This window comes from Rhamphochromis sp. 'chilingali', assembly GCF_963969265.1.
Source record: "Rhamphochromis sp. 'chilingali' genome assembly, chromosome: 9".
Classification (NCBI taxonomy): domain Eukaryota; kingdom Metazoa; phylum Chordata; class Actinopteri; order Cichliformes; family Cichlidae; genus Rhamphochromis; species Rhamphochromis sp. 'chilingali'.
The window spans coordinates 28,963,277-28,983,406 of NC_137936.1; the positions used below are offsets into that span (position 1 = coordinate 28,963,277).

The window sequence follows — 20,130 nt, forward strand, 5'->3', positions numbered from 1 at the left end:
CCCCCCACACTCCCTAGCAGATCGTTACATGGAGAAACCTTTGGAATACAAGCGCGCTGATCCACACAGGTATGCACACGGGTGTTCACTGCTCATAGACCCAAATTACACCTTTCTTGGCTGCTACTTCGAAGCACATCTGTCCTGCGTGCTGCACAACAACATTGAATATTTAGTATTTACTGCTGTTTACACTTAGCTAGATTAATGCGATGGTGTTGTGTTTAGTATGTTGCTTTGTTTTTTGTTTTTTTTGTCTTTTTTTGCTTGTTTTCTATTCTTCTCTCAACAGGTGATCCAGGAGATTTTTTTTTTTTTCTCCCCCCCTTCCTCACTGTCCCTCTCCCCTTCTGTTTTTCCTTTCCTTCCTCTTTCTTTCTCCCTTTCCTATCTCTCACTCATGTCTGTCCCGTCTGTAACATCTGAAAATAAAATATAATAAATAATAAAAAAAAAAAAAGAAAAAAAAAGAAATGTTTTTGATGCTGAAATGCAGTAGAATTGGTTACAGATTTACTGTAAAGGACACTCATATACAATGATTATTTTGTAGGTTTATTCTTGCAAGAGTGCAAGGTAACCAAAAGGGTTTGAGCTATGGACCTAATTGAATGTTTGTGTTGTTAAAAGAGAAATGTGTGCATCTAAATGAAAAGAAAAGGACGTTGTTAAATTCTGTTAATAAATCAGACGAGGAAGAGCCTGCAGACTGAACGCAACTGATGTCTCCTGTCTCTGCTTTTCTGTTAAAAAACAGTTTAAAAACAGACCCCATCGAAGGCCTGTAACATATGCATGTACGTAGAACCTCAGCTACTGTTGTATATATTGTATTGTATATTGATTTTTTATTATTATTAATATTATTTATTTATTATTCATTTATTTTGTATTTCTTTATATTTTTGGTATGCTCTTTGTGTTCTACTGCTATCTGTACCTGAGCTGTGGTAAAGCACAAATTTCCTCGCCGTGGGATCAGTAGTCTTATCTTATCTCTTATCTTATCTAATGCAAATAAGCCATGGGTGACTAAGGACATCAAAGCCCTCCTCAATGACAAAAAGAGGACCTTCAGGGCAATAGAGAGTAGGTGAGAATGGTTCAGGCATTATTGAAGGGGAGAGGCTATGGACAATTATAGGAGAAAGCTAGAGTGGAAACTCCAATAGAATAGCATGAAGAGATATGTGGAGTGGCATAAAGACTCCACTCACGCAAGTCTGCATGACCAGGTGGGGTCCAGTCTCTGTGTCCTAAAGACCTGTACCCCCCAGTTTTGTGGCGTCTTTCATAAACTGTTTATGATGAGTCTGAGTCTGCAGAGGATCCCAGTACTATGGAAGACGTCATTCCTCGTTCCTGTACCAAAGATGCCACGTCCCGGTGGCCCCCAGGATTACAGACCTGTAGTGCTGACTTCCCACATCATGAAGACACTGGAAAGACTCATTCTTCACCACCATCCTCATTCAACTTATAGTCAAGCCACACCAGGATCCCCTTCAGTTCAGTTACCAGCGTCTCCTCTGAGTTGAGGACTGTTGAGGATTGTTAGTTAGGTGATAGGAAGACCACAATATGTGCATTTTCAAAATTATGTGTCTGATAAGGTGATCAGCAACACAGTGGGAACATGAGGGGCTGTCATTTCCTCTTCACCCTCTACACCACAGACTTCAGCCACTTCACAGAGACCTGCCATTTTCAGAAGTTTTCTAATGACTCTGCAGTGGTTGGATGCATCAGTGAGGGTGATGAGACAGAGTACTGCGCTGTGGTGGACTCCTTTGTCACATGGTGTGAGCAGAATCCTCTGCAGTTCAGTGTGATAAAGACCAAAGTATTGATTGTTGACTTTAGGGGGACCAGGAAACCTTTGACCCCTGTTTCAATCCAGGGGATCAATGTGGACATTGGGGAGCACTATAAATACTTTGGAGAACACATTGACAATAAACTGGACTGGATTAAAAATACCACTGCACTTTACAGGAAGGGCCAGAGTCATCTCTATTTTCAGAGGCCTTTTAACATCTGACGGTGAGAGAGCAAAAGAGAGAGAGAGTTTTGAGATATGAGAGATTTGTGATGTTTAGCGTGTTTGGAGTGTGTAGTTAGTGTGTTGTCTTGTTTAGTTAGTGTGTAGTGTAGTCGATAGTTTTGTTGTTGAACTATAACTAATTACTTTTTCAAAGCAACTTGCCCAACACTGATGTTCAGTGAGAGACCGAGATTACCCAAATGCACCACTGCACAATGCAGGAAATCATTCCTGTGCCTGTGGTGGTACAACTCCTCTATCTAATGCACAGTACACACATCCTTAATATCTGCACATCCTCTAGAGAGAAATAACAAAATGACAAAGTTCAACAGTTTACAGTACAATTGTCACGGCCAGGCAGATCAGCTGCACGCTGATCAGCACGCTCTGTTTCTCTCTCTCTTCCTCTCTCTCTCCTCTTCTCTGTCGCCGGGGCGGAACTCACTGTGGGTTCATGCCCTCAGGAGATGAGACACCTGGGTCTCATTAAGATGATCAGCATTTAAGCCAGGAGGTGACTGCTGTTCATCGCTGGATCGTTGTCTACCACGCGTTAGTGAAGCTACTGCAAGTCGAGTTAAGTGTGTTTCCTTTGTGCGTTGTATTTAACCCCGTCTCCCTGTCTACAGAGCTCCCTGGATTTTCCCCCCGTGTGATTCCCTAGTGGCAGCCAGTGATCGTGTGTGTGGATGACCTGAAGAACGCATGCTTTTCCCCTGGACTTCCCTTGAGCTCCTTTTCCCTCACGCAGCTGTACATAGCACTCCCCCCCCCCGCACCTTCTTGTATATACACCTGGTGAATTGTAAATAAATCTTTCTTGTCTGCATCTGAGCCCGGAGTCCTGCGCTTGAGTCCTCCTCCAAACCGTAACAACAATTTTAGCCACATATATGAATTTTGTCTTATATACTGCAATATTTAATTGAGCTATTTGTTATATTTTGTTATATTTTGAAACGTTGTAATATATTGTATTATTTAATTTAGCTAAGTTAGTTACTGTTCTTACTGTCTTGAAGCAAGTGTAACTGCATAATTTCCTCAGGGATTAATAAAGTATTTACCACATTGGTGGTGGTCAGAGGGCCCGGTGGCACCAGTGTCTGGCAGCCTCGCCTCTGTCAGTGCGCCCCAGGGCAGCTGTGGCTTCAATGTAGCTTGCCATCACCAGTGTGTGTATGTGTGTGTGTGTGTGAATGGGTGGATGACTGAACATGTAAAGTGCTTTGGGGTCCTTAGGGACCAAGTAAAGCGCTATACAAATGCAGGCCATTTTAAAGTATTCTAATTCTGATGCTGAAAGATGCTACAGGCAGCATTACAATCTTCTCAGCTTCACAGCTTCTCCAGACCCTTTCACATCTGTCACATGTGCTCAGGGTGAACCTGCTCTCATCCGTGAAAAGCACAGGGCACCACTGGTGGAGCTGCCAATTCTGGTATTCTATGACAAATGCCAATATTGCTCATGGTAGTAGTAGTGACACGAACCCTAGCTACATGCAAAACGTATATGTCCGAAAAGACATGGACAGAAAAATACGCCTGTGGCCCACACCTATAAAACCTGAGGATTGTCTCACCGTTGTCCCTCTAGTGAATCTGTTGTTGATTTCATTAACACCAAAGCAGCTGAAAGTGATTAACAACCCCCTCTGGTACTTAGCTGAGAAGAACAATAGAAGAAGTTTATGAAGTTTAAATGATATGATGCTATACTATGATTAAAAAGTTTTAGTAAATTTTTTTAGCAGTGTACTTAGCCATGTTTTTAAAAAAATGTTATCCAAATCGATTAAGTTCTGCATCAGCACCCAGCAGTGCTTGAATTGGAATAACCCCACAAATAAGATCTTTAATTTCAGTTTAGGTTGCACCAATAGAGCACTTAATTGTGCTGTAATATACACATATATATTGCCTGTCCTGTCTGGAAGTGTAGCAATCAGGGTTGTTGTCTGAAGGCCAAACTAAATGCCCAGCAGATTTATTTTCCAAAGTCTACCATTACGGCTTTTGCTATACTGGTCCACTTGATACTCATATTTATTTTGATTTTTATTAGGTTTTTAACATTTATGAGTTATTACAATCAGAATGCAAAAGACGGAAATAAAGAAAGAAAGAGAAGTTGGGGAGAAAGTAGGCAAAAGGAGAGGGAGAGAAAAACAGGGAAGAGAGAGAGAAAAAACACTGAAAATCTGCTGAAAAAAACAAGCAAAAAACAACACAGCATGGAAACCACGGCAACAACCAACATATGCATAAATAGCGGTAAATAATAAATATTAAATGCTACTGAGCAGCACACAGTATTAATGATACATGACACATAATGTGTGTCTGTGAGTACCTGTTTGTACACCTGTGTGAGCTGAGCCCCGGGCCAAATAGACCTGAGGGCTCCCCACCCCCAGAAACAGCCCAACAAAGCCAAGGGGGCCCGGCTCAGCCAAGCTGCTGTCGGGAATGATCCACTACGCATTTGAGCACCCAGCCCCAGACACAGAGAACCACCAATGCACCAGCGGAGTTGGGGGACCACCTGGACCTGCAGCAGTAGGGAAACCCACCAGCCCAGACCCCGACCAGAGGGCCATTTCCTCCTCCCGGCCCACTACCCCAGACGGCGAACAGAGAACGGGTTTTAAGATTTGTGCTTTGATTTAAGCAAGTTCTCCTTTGCGCTTTTCCAGTATAATAGCTGGAAATCCTGTTCTTGGTTATGCCGACTGCCAAATGTGCAGCCATAGTAATTCCTCCCATTTAATGAAGTGCTTGTCATTTATTTCAGTTGGGAGTCTTTGAAACAGCTATAATAACCAGGTAAAGATGATCAACTTGAGATATGAAACTTAATAAGACTTAATTAAATTCTATCTCCTAATGTAATTCCCAGTTTTCTGTTTTTTTAAGTCAATTAATTTAATCAATTTAATTCAGCTCCACTCAACAAAATGAATGCACACAAATGATGCATTTTTTATAGTTTGGCTTTTTCTCATATAGATGACATCTGACAATTTCAATATTTACTACTTCTGCTCTATATCCCACTCTCAGTCTGAACTAGCATATGATGCATTTCCTGTATATTTAGTATAATCAGATTTAATTTAATTAAACTCTAAACAACTTGAAAAGAAAAAAAATGAAATTTTATTCACTTCTTTGCTGACGTTTGCTGCACTGCTGCAGATTTTACTGGATAAAGATGAAAAACATTTACTCACTGGACCAGTGAACTTGCAGGAGGCAAAGTCGCTGCAGCCACCATTTGGCTCTTCAGTACATCTGGAGAGCAGACAGAAAAACAGCCTGATGTCACGTCCCCAAAAGTAAACACCTCACGTTGATTTAATGAAGGCAACAAGGAAGCCAGAAAAAAAAACGTATTTAAGACAAAGATGAAAGGCCACACCGACCTGTTAATGGGACTGCAGGAGTAGCCATCTCCCTGGTAATCACTGCGGCAGGTGCAGTTGACGACGAGTCCCGTCTGGTTGCAGTCCGCATTCACATGGCAGCCGCCGTTGTACTCGGAGCAAAGGTCTGGAGCTGCAGAGTGTTTTTAATAAAACTGTCATCTGATTCATTATAAATGCTGGCTCAGTTTAAGGTAAGCATCAGCTCGCCACATGTACAACATCTGGAGCCTGAAACAAATGTGAACTGTTTTGATGCTTTTCTACAGCAACCAAATTATCAATCAGAACAGGAGTGCCACTGAGGAGAGAAAACAAATCTGATACTGAAAAACTAGAAGGATGAAAATATTTTAAGAAAAACAAACTGTCACAGAGCTCTTTCTTAAAATGCTCCAAAAACAGTTTGATTAATTCTGCCAGTCTGCTAATGTGCACAACAAGAACATTTACAGAAAGAATGACAGGTTACTGTAGTCAAAGAAAATAATAAGGGATAAAAACTATAAATGAAAAGGGATTATGGCAACAGTAGGGCCAAAAAAAAAATGTTTATGCTTTTAAAAAATTACTGAAACAATTGATTTTTTACAATCTTTGTTATTTTGATTAGAAGGGAGGCCAAAACCTGGTTGGGGTGGGGCGGGGCACACCACCATTTTCTTTTTTGTATGCTGAAAAACTCTGGATTGTAAGGTTAATCAAGTGTTGACCAGTATTGTAATGAATCACATGGACGCTTATCACTTGCATATGATCAAATGTTGGGCAAGCTAATTAAACTGATTTAATTAGACCCCCTGGTTCACTGCCAGGGAGGCTAATCTTCCTCTAATCTAAGGGCTGAACTGGCCTCTTGTACTGCAATGCCAGGGTTAATAAGTTACAAATCAGCCATCAAAGACTAACAGGTGAATATACTTTGTCTCTTCTCCACCAACACATTCCTGGTTCTGTTATCTTTTAATCAGAGATAAATTACTATCATTGGAGCCTTCAAACTTAATTCACTGAAGCCATTTAAATGCACCAAGTGTTTACTGTACCAGCTCAGAAGAGACGATCCAAGCACAGGACGCAGCAGGGTAACAGTTAAAAATCAAGATTATTGATCCAGACTGAGGTCAGCTAATTAAAGAAACAAAACACAAGAGGAACAAGGGGATACACAAAGAAGAAACCTAGGACTAGAAGGAAACAAAACAATATATCAAGAATACTAACAGAAAGTTAGAACAGCTGACTGGGAAGAATTCAACACAATCTAATACGAAATAAAGGGAAACTGGGGAATACATTTACAGAGGTGAGTAGCTGGTGTGCAAGAAAACTTGTGGGAACTAGAATCAAGGGTGGAAGTAGACAGAGTTAATAAAATAAAAAAGGAACTGTGGAATGGCTGCTGTTTATGTTGTATGACGCTGATGATGTCATGCTGTTTCGGGTTGTATTAGAAAAAGTAAAACATTGTCAGAGCGTAGCAGAAACAACAGTGGATGTGACACAACCACCAATCTCGACCGATCCCTGTTGATGAGTGGTTGTTAGGTGATCATATGCTACACTTTTTGGTGTAGTATCTGATCATCCTTGTGATTTAAACACTGCAGTCACTCATAAATTACAACCAAGTGGTATTAAGACCTGAAAAATTCAATGAAATGCAGGTTTATTTACCCCAAGTACCTTTAGGAAACTGGCATCAACAGTTGCCTAAAGGGACTTTATGAAGTAAAGACCCTACAGTGTTCAGGAGAAAACCCTGACAATCGAACAAGCCCCTGGAATAAGCCTGCAGTGATGGTTTAAAGGATTCTAATGACATGTAGCAGTTGTAGATCTACATGTTGGGAGTGGAAAAAGTTTCATGGAGGGGGAACGCTCAGTCTAACGCATGAAGTCCCACAGCAGTCTGAAACTACACTGTCTGATGGCATCATGTCAACATGGACTAAAATCTCTGAGCAATGTTTCAGCACCTTGTTGAATTTGAATAAAAGCAGAACTGAAACAAAAAAAAGGGGGGGAACCTGGTTCAAGCATATTGTACATATTAAAGTGTATTTTTGCATTATTAATATTAGATTTACGGATTATTTTTCTTAACCGTGGATAGAAAGCAGTGAAGACAGGAAAGTCAGGGGACAGCGGGCAAGGGAAGACACACCATGGGTCAGAGTTGAACCTGGACCGCTGCATTTCAGCCTTGTAGCCTATAGTTGCATGCAAATCTCAGAGGTGGTTTTTCACCTTCAAGGTGAATTTTCTTCATCTCAACGAGTTGCTTATTGGAACCACAGCTGGACCCGGATGATCAAAACTTACCAGAGCTTCCTCTTACTTCTGTGACTACAAAGCACTCTAATCTCTTCTAAATCTATTATTGCATGACCACCGTTAGGATGATGTGTGTTTTTAAACAATGGACAACACTCACGTGGCTCTGGAGTGCAGAAGGTGCCATTCCCCTGGAATCCCGGTTTACACAGACAACCAGCACCTAGCACACAGTCAGCCTGAGCGTGGCACTGCCGGCACTCCTCTGGGATTGAGCCTAGAAAGGCAGACGGGGGAATTATCTCAGTAGAAGATAACAAGTCAAATCCAGTCAAGTCAAAGTTAATTTATATAGCACATTTAAAAGACTAGTGTACATCAAAGTGCTTCACAATAAAACCGCAGTGCGGGCAGAACAAAGAACAAATAGTACAATTATACTTAAAATTGCATTTACATGGTGTAAGGCAGGCCGAATGAAGGTCAAACTAATTTGTTTCAAAAGCTAAGTTAAACAAGTGTGTTTTTAAACGGGATTTGAATGATTGAATTGATGAGGCCCAGGTAAAGAGAGTTACAATAGTTCAATGAGGAGTGATGAAGGCATGGATAAGTTTTTCAAGTTCTTTATGTGGTAAATAGGGCTTAGCTAACAAGAGTAAACAGGGCTTTAAGATAAAACTCACAGGTTTATTTAAGGAATGTTTTTGTGAATCCAACCTAGAAACTTTCAGAAAACAAAAGCATTCAACATGGATCCAGAATCCTCGTTTTGTTTGCATAGACCATTTGCACTTGGACTTCCTACACTGTGGTCTCTTAAATTTGAATTTCGTTATGAGCAAGAAGACAAGGTCTCAGGGATCCAAATCCAAAGTAGGTCTTAATCTGAGTGAAGACTGTGTTGCCATCATCTCCTGGCATGATGGCACAACATCAAGTTTCAGGTAGTTTCCAGCGAATGTTCTTCAGATGCCTCATGTGTTACAGAAAAAAAAAGAAAACAAATGACACTCATATTCTTGTTCACACTCCCGGCCTGATGCACTGCTTTTCGACTTGGAAACTTTGACTCCTCCACTGAAAACTCCTCTCTGGACTCTGGGTTGTCGCTGGAGAGCCGACTCTCATCACTGGGGTAATTCCTCTCCTTGAAAGTTGGTGACGTTCAAGGACTTTGGTGAAATTGCAGCAAATTACATCCAAGTAGTCATACCATGATTTCCATGTAGTGATCTAAAAGCAGTAGCAACACTGGAAACGAACTGCACCCAAATTTTAGGGGTTTTCTGTGTTTTTTAATGGGCAGTCTTAAGTAAAAAAAAACAAACATGGTTGGAATTATGTTGATCAAATACTGAAATAGATTATTTAACATGATTATCCATGCACTCAAACATCATGCATTTATTAAACTGTCTTTGCATCTAAATTAACGATAAATACATTGAAAACAAAAAACAGGAGGAGGTTGGCGGTGTTTTTGACCATAAAGGTAGTGTCACAGGAAGAACCACTGGTCCCTGCTGACCTGCAGCCTCTCCGTTGTGAGGTGGAGGTTTGGACAAGGACAAAAAGAGGTGCAGTTGGCAACGGGCTCGCATATCTCCAGAGACGAGTACAGAAGCTACTGAAAGAGAGCCGAAGCTAAAAATTAAATTACATCTCAAGCACACACTGCCAAAAGTGGACCAGGTAGTAGATGCTGAGGGATCTGGAGACAAAGGAAGCTGCAGCTGTTCATGATCGTTTCACATCATGACTTTAAGCTCCTCTTTATAAATCTTACTGATGAAAGTCTGGCTCAAGACGATCTAAACAGCGAATGAGTTTTGGCTGTAAATGAAAGGGCTGTGCTCGTTTTATAACACAAGACAGAACAGACCAGAAGAGCTTTGTAGCAAAGATAAAAGCAACAAGTCATTGCTGTATCTCATTATCTTCTTAACTGTTAAAAGCCAAAAACCTAACTGAAACTAAAATGAGTCACTCAGATGTGGTTTTCATCGTATCTCATCACTGTTTGGCTGGAACAGAGAAAAACTGGTTAAAATGTTGAGGATAGCCCTAAGTTGTTTTTTTTAGTTTAACAAGCCCTTTAGAATCAGAATCAGAATCAGAAAGGGGTTTATTGCCAAATGTTGAGCAGGTTTACAACATTAGGAAATTGCTGCGGTGCTTCAGTGCAAACATAGTGTCATAAATAGCACTTAAATAGTGTCATAAATAGCACTTAAATAGACATGAAAAAATAAAAGTAGGGATAAGAATTAAAAGTGCTACGTAGAAAGATATGTGCATGAGCTATGCATGAGATATATACATGAGAATAAGAATTAAGAGTGCTACGTTGAAAGATATATACATGAGTGCAGGTGGTGATCAGTGCCAATCATGGAATGATGCAGTGAACACAGCGTAGGGTCATGTGTTAGTAGCGGGAACAGTCATATGGTTATTGTTCATGTGTCCAACAGCAGAGGGGAAGAAACTGTTCTTATGGCGAGAGGTTCTGGTGCGAATGGACCGGAGCCTCCTGCCTGAGGGGAGCAGGTCAAACAGACTGTGTCCAGGGTGAGAAGGGTCAGCTGAGATCCGAGCTGCACGCCGCAATGTCCTGGAGGTGTACAGGTCCTGCAAAGATGGGAGTCTGCAGCCAATCACCTTCTCAGCAGAGCGCACAACACGCTGCAGTCTCTGTTTGTCCCTGATAGTGGCTCCAGCGTACCACACGGTGATGGAGGAGGTGAGGATGGACTCGATGATTGCAGTGTAGAACTGCATCATCGTCCGTGTTGGCAGGTTGAATTTCTTCAGCTGCCTCAGGAAGTACATCCTCTGCTGGGCTTTCTTGATGACGGAGGTGATGGTGGGCTCCCACTTCAGGTCCTGGGTGATGGTGGTACCCAGGAAGCGGAATGAGTCCACAGAGGTGATGGGGGTGTCAGTCAGGATGATGGGGGGGAGTGGGGCTGTGTGCTTCCTGAAGTCCACAATAATCTCCACTGTCTTCTGGGCATTCAGCACCAGGTTGTTGTGGCTGCACCAGGACACCAGACGTTCAACCTCCCTCCTGTAGGCAGACTCATCCCCGTCCGAGATGAGTCCAATAACGGTGGTGTCATCTGCAAACTTGATTAGCTTGACAGACTGGTGGGTGGAGGTGCAGCAGTTGGTGTACAGGGAGAAGAGCAGAGGAGAAAGAACACAGCCCTGAGGGGAGCCGGTGCTGATGGTCCGGGAGTCCGAGACATTCTTTCCCAGCCTCACATGCTGCTTCCTGTCCGTCAGGAAGTCAGTGATCCACCGGCAGATGGGATCAGGCACATTCATCTGGGAAAGCTTGCCTCTTTAAGGTGGAGAATAGTTATAGCAGATGGGTGGAGCTTCTGAGATAAGACATTAGGGACAATTTCCCCCCTAAATGACAACATACAGTGATGAGGCATAACCTTATGACCTTTTTCTTTTGCTGCCAAAACAGCCCTGACCCATGTTCCCTCTAAGCTGCGGCACGTGCGCAATTGCGCACTGCTGGCACGGTCTCTGCGCACAGAAAATCTGCTTTGCACACAAAAAAACTAACCTGAATTGAAATTAAAATTAATACTTTAACAATTCTGTTTTGCAGTGTTAGTCAGTGAGTGACTGGCTGCTCCCATATGGGATTAGAACACCTTATCCCATAGTTCAGCCAATAATGTGTATATACGCAGCCAATCAACGTCGTTAACAGGCTATGACAGCGTCCTTATGTGCCGACACCGGTGTTTGAGCTGGCAAAGCAGCGTGGCTGATGTGGAGTGAAGCCACGTTAATGACAACGTGTACAACCACTGGAGATGTGAGCAGGACAGACGGAACAATTCACGGAAAAAGTGTGGACTTTATAACAGTTTTTAAATTGTGCTGATAGGCCACGTAAAACCAGAGTTATCATAAAAATATCTGCAATGTTTGTTTTTCTTCCTGAATACTGTCGTTGTTTATATTTACTGCGGGAAGAAACTGTAAAAACGGCGTTTTATAAGGAAAAAAGGCTCGAAATCACTCTCCGCCTGTGAGCAAAAACAAACCCCACCCCCCTGTCCCTTTCCTATTCGTCCAAAAAAGTACCATGTCGACCAATCAAAAAATGATATGGCAACGTGGCATCTAGTTGTTAAGAAACGGGGGTAAGTTTTAGGAGTGTTTTGAGACGTGAGAGATTTGAGACATTTAGCGCAAATCATGTGTAGTTAGTTTGTAGTGTAGTCAATAGTTTTGTTGTGTGTGTCAGAACAATGAGTCGACTGCTGAATGTTATAGGAGTGACACATCTCCTGTTGTCGGGCCTGCAGGTATCAGGCTGTTGTTCTCCTTTATCTCATAGTGGACAGAAATTGTTTTTTGGAGTGGCACAAATAATTTGTGTGTCGTCAGATTTGATGCAGAACAGCTGATTGTTCTGTAAATAGTTTGAAATGTTTATTTAAAAATGCCTTGGCTGCATTTAAAAGAAATAGCTGCAAAAAACTTTGTTTCCCAAACTGAGTTACTTTTTTGAAGAACTATATAATTAATTGCCCAACATTGGCCATTATATACTGTAGTTTGCAGACAGAGTTACAGGACTCTCTCCCAGACCACAGACTCATAATACATATCAGAGCTTTATAAAAAAAATTTAAAAAGAAAGAAAGTTGTGTTCTCAAAATTGGAGTTCAAGTTATTTTTACTTCAAATAGTGTTAACATACTACACAGGTCAATGACTAGATTTTTTTTTTTAAATTTTCATTGTAAGTGGGCTAAAGCAGTTGATTAAAAGTAGTCTAACATAAATGTAAATGCTGTAATTTAATTATTTTAATAAACCATGTAACTTGGCTGGATTGGATGCCGGCGTAACCACAGTACACACGTCTGATGTCGCTCACAGTGGTCCAAGGGATCGCTCAGGGAGTTTGTGTGTTCGCTCAGATACATTAAAAATTAGAGGGAACATTGGCTCTGACCCATCAAGACTTGGACCCCTGAGAGTGTGCTATGGTTATCAGAGAGATCTGGGAAATTACAGGCAATCAACACCTCAAACTCGTTGCTCTGCTCCTCAGGCAGGCAGCGCACATTATCCTACTGAACCATTTACTGTTTCCATGAAAGGGTCTACATGGTCTGCAGCAGTGCTTAGGTAGGTGGGACCTAACAAAGTAGCATCCACATGAAGGGCAAGACCTAAGGATTCCCAGCAGAACATTGCCCAAAGCATTACACTGCCTCCAGAGGCTTAACTTTGTCCCACAGTCCATAGTGTGTGATTCATCAGGCCAAGGCACCTTCTTTCATTGCTCTGTGGTCCAGGTCTGATGCTCTCATGTCCATTGTTGGTGCTTTTGGTGGTGGACTGGGGTCACCAAGGGCATCCTGACTGGTCTGCAGCCCAATGTGCAACAAACTGTGATGAACTGTTTATCCTGATATCTTTCTATCAGAACCAGAACAAACTTTTTCTGCAGGATAGGTTACAGTAGCATCTGTTGGATCAGAAAACACAGGTCAGCCTTCACTTCCCATCAGTGAGTCTTGGCTGCCCATGACCCTGTAACTGTTTCACCACTGCAGACCAGGAACACCCAATAAGAGCTGCTCTGATGCAGTCGACTCCATTTTTCCTGCTTCTAACAGATCAACTGTGAGGACAAAATGTGCACTTTATCCCGAATATAGTCCACCCACTAACAGGTGCCATGATGAAGAGATAATAAGTGTTATTCATTTTATCTGTCAGTGGTCATAATGTTATGCCTGACCTGTGTACAAAGCCATGAAGATAGTCTGCTCATACAGTAGGTATTACAGACACTCACCTCATTATTTGCAACTCCGACCTTATTTAAAGTAAATATTCACCACTGTAACAGTATACATGACAAAATAAAAGAAAGCACCTCAGATTCATTGTTTTATAATAACTTGGTTAAGGTTTAAAATGACCACGGGCTTGGTTTAGGGATAATTTAACCATGCCTTAATGGTTACCAAGGTATCCATCTGTTTAAAAAAATTGTGAGCTTTATTTAAGAAATAATAAACAAAAATCATACATTTGTAGATGTTTTAGAATTTTTACAACCTCAGTACAAACCAGTGGCTCTTTTCATAAGCTTTGTTGACCATTAAAACCCGATCAGGGTCTCATATCTTTGTGCATTCAAGAAGAAATCTCACCTATTTTGTTCTGGCAGCGATTGCCCTCCCAGCCCGGCTTGCAGATACACTGTCCAGATCCTCCAATGCCATCATTGCACCTTCCCTGGTTCCTGCAGGAACAGGCTGAGAGAGACAAACAAGACTTGACTTGAAGAGTAGAAAAAAACTGTGAAATGAGCATTTAGAGCAGCCTGAAGCCTGAGCTTTGGGCTCACATCTGGATTATGTTTTATATGAGCAACATTATTTTTAAAATATAAAAAATGAAAAGCAGATAAGGTCCACTTCATAAATCACACAGCATAAATCTAATTTTTTGTCATATTTCTTATTTTAATATTATGCTTTTGATTTTATTTATGCTCCAAGGATCTATGGTGGTGAGCTGTCTGTGAACCTGAGTCACATTTGCAGCCCGAGTCTGACAGAGGAGAACAAATCAGCGTTATAGATAACATCCTCTCTACCAGAGAAGCTGACACCATCAGAGCTTAACAATTATCGACCAGCTGTTCTCACGTCGCATGTGAAGAAGGTACTGGAAACACCAGTTTTGGCTCACCTGAGACCACAGGTGGAAACATCTATTGATCCTCTGCAGTTTGTACACCAACCAAATCTGGGAGTGGATGATTCAATCATCTCCATGCTGCAGAGAACCTACTCCCAATCTGGAGAGTAACAGCTGCACAGTGAGGATACTTTCTATGATTTATCAAGTAAATTTGAAATGATTCAGCTGCTGCTTCTGAGCGAGAAGCTCCTGAAAATATCAGTGAACACGTCCACCATCTCATGGATTACTGACTACCTGACAGCCAGTCTTCAGTATGTTAGAATGGCATAGCTCTGTCAGATTTGGTGGTTACAGTGTAGCTTGCCATCACCAGTGTGTGAATGGGTGGATGACTGAATGTAGTGTAAAGCACTTTGGGGTCCATAGGGACTAAGTAAAGCGCTATACAAATAAAGGCCATTTACCATCAAGGATGGCTACATGGCCCATGTCTATCCTGGGACAGGATGCCGATGTGGTGGAGGAGTACAAGTAGCCGAGCATCCACATGAAAAACAGACTAAACTGGAAGGATGTATACAAGAAGGGGTGAGCAGGTTCTTCAACATGTGCAGAAACATAATGGACATTTTCTATCAGTCAGCTGTGAGAAACATCAGAGCTGGTAAGAGAAGGTCACTGCACCAGCTGTTATCCATAATGGATAATCCTGGCCACCCTCTGCACTGCTTACTAGGAGGCAGCGGAGCATCTTCCCCAAAAGACTGATTCAGCTCTGCTGCCACAAGAACAGAGACAGGAAAGCTTCATGTTGTCACCATCTTTAATACAATATATCATCTTTCAGGCTGAGAGACATCTGTCAGATATAATTATTAGTATTATTATTATTATTGTTAATAATACTAATATTTTAATTGCTGTAACACACATGAATTAATAATCATAGGTTAATTAAATATTACATAAATGCTGTTTTTTTCATCAAAAGTTTCATTGTTTTTTATAAGAGCTGTTATGCAACAGCTTCACTTTAACTAAAGCTGCAGAGTGCTCTTTGCAGACCTCAATCTGCTCTGGATGAATTGAGCAACCATGGCGACGTGTTTTGTTCCTGCTGTGACGAAGAGTTTCAAATCGACTCCAGCTCTAACTGACACCTCTGCTGTCTCCTCCAAAGCGAGGACACACCTGTGTTCCTCTGTGGAGAAACACTGAGTTGGATTTAATAAAGACTGTTAAACTCAAACAGGCAAAGATGAGCATTCGTATCCACATTTAAAGAAAAACAAAAAAATCTGCTCTGGTGGTTTGGCTCTAAGCGAAGACAGCTGGCAGGTTTGTCCCGAGCTGGAAACACACCCAGCTGTGTGATGGTGAGTGTGGAGTGTTGCCATGGTGACAGACTGCTGGAGAGCTGATGGGGGTGAGACTGTCTGCTGATGCCAGATTTGCTACTTTCTTTCGCCACAGCGTATTAAAGGGTCACAACGCAGCCATGGTGAATACATCAAAGGGCTGAAACGCACCCTCCTCTTATTTTTACATTTTGTTTTTTTTTAATACCAAAATCGTGCACCAAATTTATGATTGAGATTTTGCATTTCTATGCACTGCCCCCTGCAGGTGGTAGAGAGCTGCTGCCTCAAGTGCTGCTTTTCATTACACTCACATGTCTCCTCCCTTCCTCAGCTCATCCCAGTCAAGTGGGAGAGTTGTGAGGAAAAGGTGTGAGGATGGAGGAGGAAGCTGTGAAGTGAGAATTCCTCCATTCCAGAGTCAGTCTTCACTTATGGATGTTGCTTGTGATTGTTTTTGATTATCTACTCGTCTTATTTCTAGAAAGCGTTCTAAGAACTGAGCATTTATATGAAAATCAGCCTATCGCGCTAACTTTGGCTCATTACCAGATATTCTTGTTCATCAGTGAGCACTACACAGCATTGGAAGCAAGAAATTAAAGGAAAACCTCCCTCATCAAAAGTCTGTGAGGGTTCTCAGTCATCCAGGTCATCGTAGTCTGAGGGGCTTGCAAAGAAAAGCGTCTGGACTTTTCTAGGTTTCTTGAAGATGTTTCACCTCTCATTCGAGAAGCTTCTTGGGTTCTAAGAGCAACTGGTGGAGAATCCCAGATTTTATACCCTATGGGAGTGTTGCCCCAAAGGGTCATGGACCCCCTATTGATCCTCTACCTAATCACACGAGCCAAGGTGTGAAAACGGGTGTGGGTCACAGTCAGCCAAGGTTTCGGATGAACCCACTGTGAAACCTAGACCCACCCTATCATGTGATTTCCTGAGGTCAGATGGCCCAGGATGTGAGTGGGCGTTAAGGCGTCTGGGAGGGGATTTAAAAATTGGATAATAGATGGCAGACAGTTGGTGTCGTAAGCCACCGCCTCTGTTCAAAGATGGTGACATCGATGGCTTCTTTCACTCCTCTTTCAAACCACCTGTGAACATTGGCATCCTCGAAAGAGTGACCTTTGTCCTTTAGATGCAGATGAACCGCTGAGTCTTGTCCCATTGAGGGGTTCTTCTATGTTGTGCCATGCATTTATGAAGTGGCTGTTTGGTCTCTCCAACAGCCACTTCTGGAGAGCTGTTGGAGAGCAGACCTTAGGTGCACTCTCTTTGTTTTTCCACTGAGCGATGATAAAAACTAAAAAGCATTTTACCTGTGCAGTTAGGGCCATAGAACCCAGCGACACACAGTTCGCAGGATTCCCCTCTGAATCCGGTGTGGCATCTACATGTTCCAGTACCGAGATTACCGTCGTTGCAGTCGCCATGTTTGCCACAAGGGGCCTCCAAACCACCTGAACAAACTGCAACAGACAGAAGAAAAGGGTCAAAACATAGCATGGAAACAAAGAAAAAAAGAAACTCTCTTCCAGTCTTTATTAACTTTGCTCAGTGGGACCTGACAGAGACGGAAGTCTGTGGGAGAATTCTGCAAAGGTAAACATGGTGGCACACCCAGCCTTACCCAGCTTTCATGTCCCTGTGACCTCTGAAAAAAGGTTTTACTCCAGGGGCTTCAAAACAACTGCCCATAGGCATTACCAAGACGGCTTGCAGTGCTGTGAAAAAGTATTTACCCCCTCCTTGATTTCCTAGCTTTTTACATTTGTCACGTGTAGATAACACAAGTTAAATATAATCTGGTGACAGGGGATCTCTAAGAATCGCCCCACAGTTCTTCAGCTAAGACACCTGAGTTAGAAAACACAAACCCTGCAGTCGTCTTTACTCGCGAAGGCAGTCACAGAGCGCTCGTCCTCGCAGGAGGCACTCATGGACTCGCGCTCTGTCACTGTCTGCGTTCTTTATTTATGCAAGCTTGTCACATGTGTGTACAAAGATAACAAAGTTATTCTAAGAACTCAGAGCTGAGGTTCCCCTTTTCTAAGTCTGTATGTTCTTAACATAGAGGAAGCTGTTAGTTGCTAAATAAGTTTATCACACAAGAGTTTATGTGAAAAGTCACGTAGACATGTGGATTGCTTAGTGATCCATAAATTGAGCACATTTCATGTAGCTGATCACACTAGGTACAATTTTCTTCTGACATTCCCTCCTTTTTATCACGAAATGAAATGTACATGTTATCAGTAAGTAACTACTTGTCTTTCACATTTTCAGTTACTACATCATTAGTTGCACTTCATCTTCATCTAACAAATGGGAAAAGAAGTCTTCATGATCCTCATCGGTTTGTGGTACATCTGCATATGCTGTGAGTGATGTCGCTATCATCTGTGAAATTACAGCTTTTAAACAAGGGATAACACAAATAAAGAAAAAGCAAAATAAAATCAGGGAAACTCCAACGCCGATCAACAGTCTCTTGACTGAGCGCTTCTTCCTGGATGAGGATGTTGATGTTTATGTGCACTTTACACAAGCCATTCTGAAAGTGTGATCAGAGATCAGAATTGGTGCACATGTTACAGTGTGTTTCCCATATATGGTTGGTTGTGTTAAACACGTATCTGTATCAGGCATTGTTCATCCAAGGATGGATGTGGTCTTGTGTCATGTCCAGTAGATGTGAGTTGTCATGTGTCCATCTCTTATCTCGGCTCGTGTATTGGTATCTTATTATTATCTTTGTCTAATATTAAAATCTGATTCCTGATCTGAAACATGGCAGTGTGAAATCAGGAAGGGGACAAATACTTTTTCACAGCAGTTTAGAAAGACCGTAAGTCCACATTTTTCTCACTTGGATATTAAACTAAGTAAGCATCAGTAATATCTAGTCAACCAGAAGCGTGACTGATATCTTTGAGAAAACATGCTTTCAATAAAAACTACACAAACTCAACAACTTCCAAACTAAAGCCTGTGACTTTCAGAATTTGTAACTCAGTCTTTAAACAAGCTGCAAAAACCAAGAACATCTCTGTACAAACAAAAGCACAATTCCTCACATAAGTGCCTCCATCCCTTCCCCTCTTACCTTGACAGTCTCGCCCGAAGTGGTTTTTGCAGCACTTCTGTACCCAGCCTGGAAAGCTACAAACTCTCCTACAGCCATATCTGCTGAAACGATCCAGGTCATCATACAAGTATGAGTAGCGATACCTGGAGCGCAAGTTCAAACAGCGCTCCGTCTTTCCCTGGAAGAATACAGAAATGATATTTATCTCCACAGTCTTTGCAGCTAATGCTCACATGCTTTAGCAGACCTTACCGTGTCATAGTGTTTGAAGGGACAGGACGGGGTGAAGATGCAGCTTCCACAGCGCCCCTGAAATATTTAAGACAAGTGAGATAATGATTATTTGTCATGAGATAACAGGGTTAAAGCCCTACTTAATCCACCAGGGCACATGCTAATGTGAGAGCCTTTGTAGTTTTCTGGTGTTGTTAGGATATCTGGGTCGCTGACCCAGTGGTTTTAGTTTTGTACCTTTTATTTGTGCTGTCATCTTAGTTTATTGTGAAAGTTTTGGTTTCTGTTTTGCATTTCTATTTTTCCCCAGTTCTTCTTGGTGTGTGATTATTTAGTTCTGAAGTTTTGGTTTCCTTACTCCCTCTATTCTGTGTCCAGTCAGTGTCTGTGTCTGCCCTGGTCCCACGTCTCTGTTCCCTCTGTTGCAGTGCCTGCTTGTGCGTCTGTAAGTTCAGTCTGTGTTTCCTGTTTTACTTTAAAAATCCGTGTCTCATGTTAATGCGTCTGGTTTTGCTTCCTTTGTCTCATCAGCCCTGATTTGTCCAGCTGTGTTTCCCTCCTGTCTCTCATTCCCTGATTGCTCCCTCTGTGTATATAAGCCCTGTGTTTTCATCTGTCCGTGTTGCGATCTACCCTCATTCATGCTTTGTGGCCTGCCTGCATGCATTCTTTGTAATTTTGAAGTTTGTTACTTTGAGTTCAGCATTACAGCTGGTTTTTTTTGAGTTCACGTTTGTCTCCGGAGTCTGTACTTTGGGTCCCCCTTACCACCACTCCTGCCTGCACACAGCCTTCGCATGACAGGTGTTTATTCACCTGGCGCTCATCCTGGGAATTACACATTATTCAATCCCAACAATTTAGTGAAACAAAGCTTAGCTTAGTTGTTAGCTTGGTTGCTAAAGGTCAGAGGCAATTGTATGATCTATTCCTACTCTACACAAGAAGAAGCTAATAAACAATTTAGCTTCCTAAATTTTAAAATAAATC

General features: G+C 42.0%; 1 protein-coding gene across 2 annotated transcripts in view; it reads right to left on the reverse strand.

The window, feature by feature from the left end:
- The window catches only part of stab1 (stabilin 1), a 182,097-nt gene that overhangs the window by 58,797 nt on the left and 103,170 nt on the right, over positions 1-20,130 (reverse strand). For both annotated transcript variants that reach the window (XM_080891129.1, XM_080891128.1), the window contains 7 exons: positions 19,159-19,215; positions 18,925-19,084; positions 17,138-17,287; positions 13,962-14,066; positions 7,913-8,029; positions 5,476-5,608; positions 5,284-5,344 (listed from right to left, as the gene is read on the reverse strand). In XM_080891129.1, the coding sequence (XP_080747255.1) occupies positions 5,284-5,344; positions 5,476-5,608; positions 7,913-8,029; positions 13,962-14,066; positions 17,138-17,287; positions 18,925-19,084; positions 19,159-19,215 (783 nt within the window). The remainder of the gene's footprint in view (positions 1-5,283; positions 5,345-5,475; positions 5,609-7,912; positions 8,030-13,961; positions 14,067-17,137; positions 17,288-18,924; positions 19,085-19,158; positions 19,216-20,130) is intronic.